This window comes from Beta vulgaris, chromosome 3 (assembly GCF_026745355.1).
Source record: "Beta vulgaris subsp. vulgaris cultivar EL10 chromosome 3, EL10.2, whole genome shotgun sequence".
NCBI classification, from domain to species: domain Eukaryota; kingdom Viridiplantae; phylum Streptophyta; class Magnoliopsida; order Caryophyllales; family Amaranthaceae; genus Beta; species Beta vulgaris.
Window position 1 is genome coordinate 49,578,113 of NC_079204.1, and position 13,301 is coordinate 49,591,413.

The 13,301-nt window shown below is 33.7% G+C and overlaps 1 protein-coding gene across 1 annotated transcript; it reads left to right on the forward strand.

Annotated features, from left to right (window-relative positions):
- The first annotated feature begins 4,801 nt into the window (after positions 1–4,801).
- LOC125496094 (uncharacterized) lies at positions 4,802–6,524 on the forward strand. Its single transcript, XM_048641599.2, has one exon. It carries the CDS (start codon positions 5,798–5,800, stop codon positions 6,389–6,391), a length of 594 nt encoding a protein of 197 aa, XP_048497556.1. The 5' UTR covers positions 4,802–5,797; the 3' UTR covers positions 6,392–6,524.
- Positions 6,525–13,301: the final 6,777 nt, after the last annotated feature.

Here is a 13,301-nt window from a genome sequence, read left to right on the forward strand (position 1 = left end):
AAGTTTGTTAAGTATTATCTATCTTTGGATTTCTTATACTGTATATTTTTTGGACCCAATTTGATATTTATAAATATGATATTTCGAGGAGCAACAGGTGATAGCCTAGTGGTATTGGCATCACTTCCGATCCCATCAGAGTCAAGGGATCGAGTCTCACCCCTTGTAAAGAGGGATCCTCAATTTCCTCCCTTCCTTGCAAGGGATTTCATCTTACCTTTAAAAAAAAAGTACGATATTTCGAGAAAATATTTACATGTGTATTTCTTCACCTAAACTTATTTAAAATTATCTAACTTAACTTATAGTACTTTTTTTTAGAGGATAACTAATAGAACATGATTGAAACATACATAACCTGATTGAAACTTATTCAACCGGTTCTTGTACTTTTTGATAGATAAATTTTGTTTTTCTTTTCTTTTTCCAACTAATGGCTAAACTAATTATCATCCAAGATTAGGTCCTTAACTCTAAAACTTAGTAAACTACTTCCTCCGTCCCAAAATATAGTTCCCATTTCCCTTTTTTCACGATAATTTATGCAAGTAGAATCTAAGAGGAATAATAAATATTTTTTGTTTATTTAAATAAATGTTGTATGGGAAAAGATGATTTTAGGAGAGCGAATGGAGAATAATTGGTGAAAGAGTATAAATTGTACTCCCTCTGTTTTTTTTTTATCATTCCTACTTTGACTTTGCACGTTTGCCAATGCACGTTTTAAAACTTAAATATCTTTCATTATATATTAGTAAATATTATAACGATTGAATTTTAATAAAGTACTAATTGAGACGAATCAAACAAGACCCCACATGACTATGTTTTTTCTTATAAATTGAGAACATTTGAGAAGATTCTCTCTATGCATGAATAGTGTCAAGATTCTAAGTGAGAAAGATAAAAAAAACAGAGGGAGTAACATTTTGGTTGAATAAACAAAGGAAAAAACAAAATTCAAGAAACAAATAAATGATGGGACACGGTTTTTCTAGACAAATTATGGAAAAATGTGGAACTAAATATAGAAATGAAAACTATATTTTGGGACACCCAAAATAAAAATGGGAACTATATTTTGAGACACCCAAAATAGAAATGGGAACTATATTTTGGAATGGAGGGAGTACTAAACTTAAGGCCCTTAACTATAAAATTAGTAAACTTTATGTCCTTAACTTGCATGTAACTCAAACGAACTTAGTTATCAATGACACTAAAGCATAGTAAATAGAGAGTATATTGCGTGAATTAAAAACACAGAACATCTCAATTGACACCTTTTCCATCCCAAATCCCTCTTCTTGAGAGGCACATTGTGGAAAACTGCCCTAAATTGTCATCTACCACACCTGACAGTCTGACATCACCAGCCAATAAAACTGCCTAGCTAGAATAATGCATATAAATTACATAAAACTCATTTTCACACGAAGTCAATGTTTTACAAATCCGTTAAATGCACATATTAATAGACTCTAGGCTCATACAGTCATACTTACCCTTGTACAAATCACATTCAGAAATAGTACTGTTACTAGTATTGAAAGAGAAATACAGGTGTTTAATTTATTCACCCTGAAAGCTATTACAAGTATTAAGATAATTTTTTTTATTATTAGGAAATTAAGTCAGCCCAAAGGCTGCCTGCTGGGGGTAAGGATCGAACCCCTGATCTCAGAGGCCAAGGGGAGCGCTCTACCCACTTGAGCTAACTCCTATTATTAAGTATTAAGACTATTGAAATCATCATATATATAAAGTATATAATACTACAATTGTTAACAATGGTAATATACTAATATCCACCCTCACCCAGGCTAGCTAGCTCTTTTAAACATTGCTCAAGATCAACATCATCAAACTCATCCAAATTCATCCTAGTAACAACCGAAATTGATGGCAACCATGTCTGATTGCTTCGCTCACCAATCGATAACATCATCACATGATCATCTTCATTCTTCTTATGATGATGATCAACATGTAGTGATGATTGAATGATTGATGATGGTACCCAAATACAGGAAACACATACATCTTCTTGTTCTTTTTCTTGCCTAAAATTAATGTTAAGCGGACCCTTATGTGCCATGACTCTAGCAGGGCGCTAGGCCTGCCCGTAAACTCTTGCACCAAAGCTCGAAAGTTGGATGCATCTGGTTTCAATATGGTTACGGGTGACGAGTGACTGCCTCTTTGAACCTCGCTACCCTCAGATCATTAAAATGACTCATTACACTCGATCTATTGGTGCTTACTACATAGTTACTATTATCTGTAACACTTGTACTATTGAAATGGTTTTTGTTGAGGTTGATTCGTACCTATTTTAATTGCTACATTGTTTAAATTTTCCTTATTTGGGGTACTTGGTCCACCAAAAAATAATAAAATTATATTTATTTCTCTTTTTTTTACCAAAAATTACTACCTTCTCACTTTCCTCATTATTTATATAACAATTTTAAAAAAATAGAGGGAGTAGTAATATGGGACGAATTGAAATAAAATATAAAGTGTTTTTCTATGATATAATCCTATATTTTTTAAAATTCTACAGCTTACCCCTATTGTTTTTTTATTCAACATTGTACCCTAAATTTTTTAAGTTATCTACATAATACCCCTAGTTTTTTATTAATGAAGACAAAGGTTATTGATTTTTGAATTCCCACCCAAAACTCTGTTTAATAGTTGATGACCTCTAAACTTCCCGGTTTCACTTTCTCTTGCTCTTCCCTAAACCCTCCTCAGTTAGCACAATCTCAAACCCCTTTTAGTTAAAATCCCAAAAAACATTGCGAAAGCTTAGAAGTTTGGAATTTTTCCAGAAATTTCATCACTCTAAAGTGGTGAAAGAAGACAATTGAGACAAAAGTACAAAACGAAGAGTAATTTGCAAGGAATATCCAAAATTCAAGTAATTTTATTGATTATTAGTTGTTAAATTGGTAGCTTTATGCACTTTCGTTGTTTTAGTGAAGTTTAGGGTTTGATTATAATGTTTTGGTGAAGTTCAGGGCTTGAAATTTGATTGCATGTTTGTTGCTGTGTGTTCATGTTGCTTGTTGCAGACAATGCTTGAGAGAATTGTGGAAATTCATTGCTTGGGAAATTCTGCAAAATTTAAATGTTGAAGATGATGATTTGTGCTTGATGATTGATATATTAAATGATATGTGTGAATTATATACTGAAAAGGGCCTGAATTTCATGTGCTTTCATATGTGGAGATGAAAGGACTAAACTGGTAGATGATAGGAGTATGATGAAAATGTTTGAGGTTGTTGATACAAAGGTGATCAATGTTGGGGTTAGTGTTGCAGAACAACCTACTTTTATTTGGACATTAGCACAAGGGTTAGAAATGTTGACCAAACTAAGGCCCATCAATTAGGTGTGACTAAAGGCCCAAACAATTGTAGGCCCAAACTACAAACTAGGAGCACTAAAAAAAACAGGAGATCACTAACTTACCTCCTCCACAAATTGACACAGGTTTGTTAAATGATCCACCCATGATTGTGTTAGATGAATCTATTGAACCTACCCTACCAAGCCAACCAGTACTGAAGAATATTAGACCCAAACTACAAACCAAGAGAAAAAAACAGGCAGTTAACTTCATAACACCTTAGTTTGACCAACCTTTGAGCAATGATCTACCCCCTCCAAACCCACCCATGACTGTGTTAGATGAACCAAACCCACCAACCCAACCAAATTATTTTCAGTCACTTTCCCCACTTAGCAGCCTTCTAGTTAGGAGAAACTCAAGGTTCCCACAATCTTACATCTCAACCATTACAATAATCCTAATTTCACCCCAGTGGTCTTGACCAACTTAAGTAGACTATAAACAGTCCTCATTACAGTCCTGAGCCCAACCATGAGGCCACCATTTTTCATCCCCTTCATGAGCCACCAATTCCCAGCCCTTTTATGAGCCCACCAATTCCCAGTCCCTTCATGAGCCCACTAATACCCAGCCCCTTTATGAGCCCACCAATACTCAACCCCTTTATGAGCCCACCATTTCCCAGCCCATTCATGACAGTACTGAATCAAATCCTGACCAAAATCACTCTACTGGACCCATGCACTCCTCAACCCAATAAAAATGTGGAACCAAGTGAGCCTTCTAGCAAAATGAAAAACATACCAGCCTTTCCCTGGGGAAGAAAATGGCCAAATCAATAGCCAACAGTAAGGGATTTAGTATAAAATAATAATCGAGTTATTCACGAGCTTTTCGAGCAAAGCTGCTCAGCTCAACTCGACTCGTTTAAGTTCGAGCTGAGCCCGAACTCTAGTCGAGCCACAACGAGCCGAGCTTTGACTGAGCCGAGCCCGAACTGTTCGCGAGCTTGTTAAGCTCATTATCACCCCTATTTACAACATCCTAATTTTTCTACCTCAAGGTAAATACACGTTTTGCACTCTTTATTACTTTTTGAAACTTCACCTAGTGAAAGACCTAGTATTAACACCACCTTAGAGGCATGAGAAGGAATTCTCCTAAAGTTAGTAGGGTTTAAGTGGATTTGATTAGATTGGACTTCACCAAATTCAGATCTAGTCCAAATTCAAGTTTTCTGGACTCAAGAAATTGAGTCCAAATGCAGTCCAAACTTTTTTCTTAGTACAGTCCAATTCAAAAAAAAATTCTTGAGTCTAAATCCATTTTTAGTCCGATTTGATTATTCACAATGTTTTCTCATGATTGAATCATTGAAATTTGAAAAATTGGATTTATTACATCTATTGCACAAAGTAAATCATATACATCTTTGAAGTCTTTTAAAATGAAAATTGCAAAATATAAAAGGCACCAAATAGTAGTAACTTTGCCTTTTTTAGTTTTCAGTTCTCACTTTGGAGGATAAGTGAAAATTCTAGCGCCAGGTTAAAGAATTTAGAGCATGGATTTTAAAAAGTCCAAAATGTCGAATAATATTTTAAAATATACATTATATTAATATGTATATATATTGTATGCTAAAATATCTTTTGGACTGAATTGAATTTATTAGACTACAAAGCGATAAGTCCAAATCTAGTCTAAAAAAATTTGGACTCGAAATTTGAGTTCGAACTTAGTCTGACAAGTTTGAATTACACCGGACTATGGACTTTTCGCAGTCCACTTATACCCCTGAAAGCTAGGAAGTCTAGCTAGTACTGAGCTCTATAGCATGAAAACGACTATACTTTTGGAAACGAAAGCGTTTGAATATGGGAAAATGTCATAGTCAACCATTTCGAAGCTCCATTAGCTTAGAAAAGCTTGTTTCAAGAATGAAAACGTTCCCGTACTTCATTGGTAGTAAGACTCAAAACCAATTGTTCTAACCTCTTATATACTTGAATCATTCATAGATTGCAGTAAAAAGTTTATAATGTTTTTGACTTTTGACTTGAATTTAAGAAAGTCAACGGCTAGAAAAGAGTGTGTTAACAGATAAGAAAAAAGCTGAGCTACTACAGTAGTTGAGTTCCCTTGTATTTCTTGCACTGCACAACTTCTCTGACCAAGACTATCTAAAACTTGTGAAAGTCTTAGAGATGATCTCAACTTGATTGTGATTGACTAAGCCAAACACACTTTCCTGGAAGAATCATCCTTTATAAAACTCTCACTATCAAATATTAATAGCTGATAAGTCAATTCAAGCTTCCCGTTTTCTGTTGACTAGACTATTAGACTATATAACGTATATGCTTAGCTTAATCAATTTTATTCCATAACTGCAAAATTAAAGCTTCTGATCTCAAATACAAGTCGATAATAATGTCGTGCTTTTCTAACGAATGGCCGTATTATGAGCATCAGAATGTGCACGATACAACCTCCACAAAAACTATGTCAGACAGTACTAGTGTTATAGATCATAATAATAACTATGTAGTAAGCACCAATAGATCAAATGTAATGAGTCCTTTTAATGATCTGAGGGTAACCAAGAAGAAGTCGCGAGGTTCAAAGAGGCAGTCACCAGTTACCATATTGAACGCAGATGCATCCAATTTTCGAGCGTTGGTGCAGGAGCTAACAGGCAGGCCTAGCGCGCCTGCTAGAGTCAGGGCAAATAAAGGTCCGCTTAACATTAATTTTAGGCAAGCAAAAGAACAAGATGTTGTGTTTCCTGTATTTGGGTACCATCACCAATCATCAGTACATGTTGATCATCATCAAAAGAAGAATGAAGATGATCATGCAATGATGTTATCGAGTGGTGTGCAAAGCAATCAGACATCGTTGCTGTCAATTTCGGATGATCATCCTAGGATGAATTTGGACGAGTTTGATGATGTTGATCTTGATGTTGAGCAGTGTTTAGAAGAGCTAGCTAGCATTGGTGAGGGTGGATATTACCAATGTTAACAACTGTGTTACTAACTTATATATTATATGATCATGATTTCAATTGTCTTACTTCATTATATATTATGAATCATAAGAGCTTATTGTAATTGCTTTCAGGGTGAATAAACTAAACACCTGTTATGTCTTTCAATACTAGTATAACAGTTAAATTTGTGAATGTGAATTTTCCTAGGGTGTGTAGGTTGGATCTAGAGTCTTTTTTTTTATCCATTTGTGCCACGAAGGCAGTACAAAGTACAAATAAGGGAAGGTGGGATTTGAACATGTGGCTTTATCGAGTTAATGTTTGTCATTTAAGTATAATTAATATAGATAAGAGACTAAAAAATTCACTTTCAAGAATTTATCCAGTCTAATTGGTAGTTGCATATCTACCCTAAGTCCAAACCTGTTGCAATCTTGAAAACTTGATAAGGTAGTACACCAAACCAATCTAAACTCCATCAAATGAAGATTTTATCATTTCTCATTTCGTTGGTTACATGAAATAAAAGGCCTTCTAATTAGATAAGAGGATTGTAAAATGTTGTGAGAGGGGGAAAATTACTAGTTTATAATCATGATAAGTGAGTACAAACTCTAGGTAGGCATAGTTCCAAATTTTCAAATATGTCTAAAAATAGATATAGCAATAACGTGAAATCATTACACGAGTGGCCCAAGGAATGTCTTGCTTCCATGGGTAGCTCGTACACAGCTACTAAACTACTCTCTTCATTTTTTTTACTTGCTACATGTACTTTTTCACATAGATCAAGGAAAATGTGTGGACTATTGGAAAGTAGAGCAAAAAGCACATAGGAGTTGTCTTTTTGTGTGATGAAGACAAAAATAAGGGTATAAAGGTAAATAATATGTGATATTACATACTAGAAGTAGAAATATTTGACAAATATAGCAACTAAAAAGAGACATGTCTAAATGGTATAATGTAGCAACTAAAAAAAAAGACGGAAGGAGTAGTCAACAACATAGAAGTTCATAAAGTAGCCAACCCTAGAATAATTTGACATGATGCTTTCCATCATTCCTATATCATAAATTGAAGAATGACAAATAGGAGTTTCAAAGAAGAGAAAAACTTAGAAATAATCAATCACCAGATACGAAGGTAAGAAATGTGTTGAATTTTGAGGCAATCCATCCTAGTTTATTTTCCATATCTTTCTTGTAGCATCTGAATCCCATATATGAAAAGAATTTGGCCGCAGTGAGGGAGGTTGCGTGCATATTGCTTCTGGAAGTGATTTGAGAGCATCACAAGTTCGGATGGTGAGGAATTGAAGAGATGATAAGCAGCTAATACATTCTGGTAGGACTTTCGTTGGAGTGTTTAGAGGGAGGTCAAATATTGCATCTCTTTGGAAAGACTTGTCATATTCTTTAGTCTTGTAAATTGTATACAAGCTTAACGATAATCTCTTGAGATTTACGCATAGAGCTTTAGGGTCATTCTTTTGAGCAATACAAATAGAAACCTCCTTAGAGATGTTTCATGTTACTCAGATAACCTCCTCTCATGTCATTCAAGCCTTCTATAATTTTCACCCACATGAATCGTGATGGCACAATGTATGATTTACATCTTGAAAGAAACATCCCTGCAATAAAATCACAAAGTGCTCCTCTGCCGCATCTTGTATGATTTGCCCTTGGCACAATGTATCCTTGTATAATTCAAAGACTAATCTACATTGTTTTCTTGATTTCAAAATCCTTAGGAAACACCGTACAATAGGTCCGACATAAAATAATTCGACGTCCGAATTGCAATTAATCCTTTTTTTTATTTATATTAATTTCTTATGTATGCATGTATAATCTGACTCTGATTTTGAGGATTATATAAGATTTTTTCATTAAATAAATAATTGTTAAAAATAATTGTAAAGTTTAATTATTTGTACTATATAAGATTTTTAATATGATCATTTAAACAATAGTATTAATTAGATTATTTGTATTATCGAAAAATTTTCTATTAAAAAATAGGGAGAGAAAAAAGTCGGATCGGAGTCGAATATTAGGATTTTAAGTCGGATCGGAGTCGGAGTCAAATTAAAATCCGACTTCTTGTAGAATCGGAGTCGGATTATGCATAACCCGGTCCAAATCCAACTCGTTGCGATCCCTAATCAAGAACAAGTATTTCTCTCCTAAATTCTTTCGTTATTGTTATTGCACTGATTGATTGCAATGTATTACCATAAAGATCAACAAACCTTTTATCCGTAAGTGATTCTAGAATCTTACAGAGGATTGCTTTAACGTCAAATTGTTGTTTCTCTTGATCAGACACACAAACCCAAAATCTTAAGTTTGCAAACTCTCCAGTAATCATGGAACAAACAAGTTTCCTTGACTTAATAATAGATATAATGACAGTCCAAAGTTTCAACCTATGCGCAGAATATGATATGATAATTGATAAGAATAAGCAGGGGTAATTTTACTCTTACAAAATCAATAAAAAAGTTAAACACGGTATATTGCACAAAAATTTCATGAATCAGAACATATTCCAGTCAAAAGAATATATATTCCATTACAATTTTTAATATTTTTTGAGAGGCACTACAAATTTTTAACAATATGGTATATCTTCCCAAAAATTTTGAAACAGATTTTGCTCCATAGTTACACTGTTCATATCTGGAATTGACCCTGGTACCACAAATAGATGTAACCACGGAAGAGGATTTGACGAATCAACCCTTGGCGATAACACTGATTCTAGGATTCCCACTTCACGAAACCCTTGTTTTTCTTCTCTTTTTTTGTTTTTGTTTTTGTCTTTGTCTTTGATTCTTGAATTTGACAAAGAATCTAATTTATTTGTTGTTGTTGTAGTAGTTTCACTCAATGAAGTTTTTTCTTCTTCTTCCTTTGGACAGTTGGGACTAGGTCGTGAACTCCCACGAGTGAGAATCTTTGACCTTTTGCTTTTAGGTATTGGCGTTGGCCATAACTCGTTCAATTTTGGATCATGGATTTGAACAACTGTGTTGATAGAATTCGAAGATCTGCATCGTTTGCGACCTATTTTGATTTTCATGATGTGAAAATAAGATATCTTGTGCTAAACTTAGGAGTAATAAAGTATAAGAAATAGTTAAAAAGTCTGAGATCAATAAGATAAAAGATATATTATTATCTACCTGAACTTGAATTCCGAGAAACTTTATTTTCCTTTTTTAACCTGAACGAGGATTTTAAATATATTATTATCCAACCATAGCTTAAAAACTAAAAGATATAATTAAAAAGAGAGAACGCAAAGATAATATTGATAAGAAGCCCTATACAAAACAGATAGATCTTGGCACTTGATTTATAATTTAAGAGTAAAATATAAAAATAGAAAAAGTATCTAGGAGAGATTTATTATTTATACATGTCAGCAAGCACCGCCTTTGTTATGACGCATACGTTGTTGAATTGAAACAGACCAAGACCATATATTTTACAGCAAAAGCCTAAGAATAGAACTAATGACTAATAGACCAAGAGTCAAGACCATATATTGAAACAAACACAACCGAGCTCATCTCAGCTCCATTCAAGCGAGGGTGAGAAAGGGTGGAACTATCATAGCATCCCATAAATGATATATGACCAGCTAAAAATAACAATATTTATATAATAAATATGGTGTAAAATACATATATTGAGCGGATCAAATTGAACTAATGACTAATGGGAGCGTGAAGCCATGAACAGTCTTAAGACGAGCATTAATGGGTAAAAGAACAAGATGTTGTGTTTCCTGTATTTGGGTACCATCACCAATCATCAGTACATGTTGATCATCATCAAAAGAAGAATGAAGATGATCATGCAATGATGTTATCGAGTGGTGTGCAAAGCAATCAGACATCGTTGCTGTCAATTTCTGATGATCGTCCTAGGATGAATTTGGACGAGTTTGATGATTTTGATCTTGATGTTGAGCAGTGTTTAGAAGAGCTAGCTAGCATTGGTGAGGGTGGATATTACCAATGTTAACAACTGTATGTGTTATTAACTTATATATTATATGATCATGATTTCAATTGTCTTATTTCATTATATATATGAATCATAAGAGCTTATTGTAATTGCTTTCAGGGTGAATAAACTAAACACCTGTTATGTCTTTCAATACTAGTATAACAGTTAAATTTGTGAATATGAATTTTCCTAGGGTGTGTACGTTGGATTTAGAGTCTAGTTTTTTTATCTATATGAGCCACGAAGGCAGTACAAAGTACAAATAAGGAGAGGTGGGATTTGAACATGAGGCTTTATCGAGTTAATGTTTGTCATTTAAGTATAATTAATATAGATAAGAGACTAGAAAATTCACTTTCAACAACTTACCCAGCCTAATTGGTAGTTGCATATCTACCCAAGTCCTAACCTGTTGCAATCTTGAAAACTTGATAAAGTAGTACACCAAACCAATCTCAACTCCATCAAATGAAGATTTTATCAATTCTCATTTAGTTGGTTACATGAAATAAAATGCCTTCGAATCAGATAAGAAGATTGTAATAAGAGGATTGTAAAATGTTGTGAGAGGGGGAAAATTACTAGTTTATAATCATGATAATTGAGGACAAACTCTAGGTAGGCATAATTCCAAATTTTCAAATATGTCTAAAAATAGGTATACCAATAACGTAAAATCATTACACAAGCTGCCCAAGGAATGTCTTGCTTCCATGGGTAGGTCGTACGCAGCTACTAAACTATTCTCTTCATTTCTTTAGTTGCTACATCTACTTCTTACATCTACTTCTTCACACAGATCAAGGAAAATGTGTGGACTATTGGAAAGTAGAGCAAAAAGCACATAGTAGTTGTCTTTTTTGTGTGATGAAGACAAAATTAAGGGTATAAAGGTAAATAATATGCGGTACCACATACTAAAAGTAAAATATTTGGCAAATATAGCAACTAAAAAGAGACCTGTTTAAATGGTAAAATGTAGCAACTAAAAAAAGACAGAGGGAGTAATCAACAACATAGAAGTTCGTAAAGTAGCCAACCCTAGAACAATGTTACATGATGCTTTCCATCACTCCGATATCCTAAATTGAAGAATGGCAAATAGGAGTTCAAAGTAGAGAAAAACTTAAAAATAATCCATCTACAGATACGAAGGTAAGAAATGTGTTGAACTATGAGGCAGTCCATCCCAGTTAATTTTCCATATCTTTCTTGTAGCATCTGATTCCCATATATGGAAAGGAATGGGAGGGAGGTTGCATAATACTTCTGGGAGTGATTCGAGAGCATCACAAGTTCGGATGGTGAGAGATTGAAGAGATGATAAGCAGCTAATACATTTTGGTAGGACTTTCAAATTCTCACAATACTCAAGTTGGAGTGTTTGGAGGGGATCAAATACTGCATCCCTTTGGGAAGACTTGTCATATTTTTTAGTCTTGTAAATTGTATACAAGCTTAACGATAATCTCTTGAGATTTATGCACACAGCTTCAGGGTCATCCTTTTAAGCAATACAAATAGAGACCTCCTTAGATAGATGTTTCATGTTACTCTGATAACCTCCTCTCATGTCATGCAAGCCTTCTCATCTACATTGTTTTTTTGATTTCAAAATCATTAGGAAACACCGCACAATAGGTCCGACATAAAATAATTCGACGTCCGAATCCAATTCCGACTTGCAATTAATCTTTTTTTTATTTATATTAATTTCTTATGTATGCATGTATAATCTGACTCTGAGTTTGAGATTATATAAGATTTTTTTATTGAATAAATGATTGTTAAAAATTAATTGTAATGTTTAATAATTATTTGTACTATATAATATTTCTATATGATCATTTAAAAAATAGTACTAATTAGATATTTGTATTATCGAAAATTTTTCTATTAAAATATAGGAAGAAAAAAAAGTCGGATCAGGCTCGGATGTAGAATGGGATTCGGATTATGCATAACCCGGTCCAAATCCAACTCGTTGCCATCCTAATCAAGAACAAGTATTTCTCTCCTAAATTCTTTCGTTATTGTTCTTGCACTGATTGATTGCAATGTATAACCATAAAGATCAACAAACCTTTTATCCGTAAGTGATTCTAGAAGCTTACAGAGGATTGCTTTCACGTCAAATTGTTGTTTTTCTTGATCAGACACACAAACCCAAAATCTTAACTTTGCAAACTCTCCAGTAATCATGGAACAAACAAGTTTCCTTGACTTAATAATAGATATATTGACAGTCCAAACTTTCAACCTATGCGCAGAATATAATATGATATGATAATTGAAAAGAATAAGCAGGGGTAATTTTACTCTTACAAAATCAATAAAAAAGTTATATTGCACAAAAATCACGAATCAAAATATATTCCACTCAAAAAATATATATTTCACTACAATTTTTAATATTTTTTATGAGGCACTATAAATTTTTAACAATATGGTATATCTTCCCAAAAATTTTGAAACAGATTTTGCTCCATAGTTACACTGTTCATATCTGGAATTGGCCCTGGTACCACAAATAGATGCAACCAGGGAAGAGGATTTGACGAATCAATCCTTGGCAATAACACTGATTCTAGGATTCCCACTTCACGAAACCCTTGTTTTTCTTCTCTTTTTTTGTTTTTGTTTTTGTCTTTGATTCTTGAATTTGACAAAGAATCTAATTTATTTGTTGTAGTAGTAGTTTCAGTCAACAAAGTCTCTTCTTCCTTTGGACAGTTGGAACTAAGTCGTGAACTACCACGAGTGAGAATCTTTGACTTTTTGCTTTTAGGTATTGGCGTTGGCCATAACTCATTCAATTTTGGATCATGGATTTGAACAACTGTGTTGATAAAATTCGAAGATCTGCATCGTTTGTGACCTATTTTGATTTTCATGATGTGAAAATAAGATATCTTGT

What these genes read in the sequence shown, in the direction of transcription:
- LOC125496094 (XM_048641599.2), top strand. Translation starts at nt 5,798, where the DNA reads ATGTCGTGCTTTTCTAACGAATGGCCGTATTATGAGCATCAGAATGTG.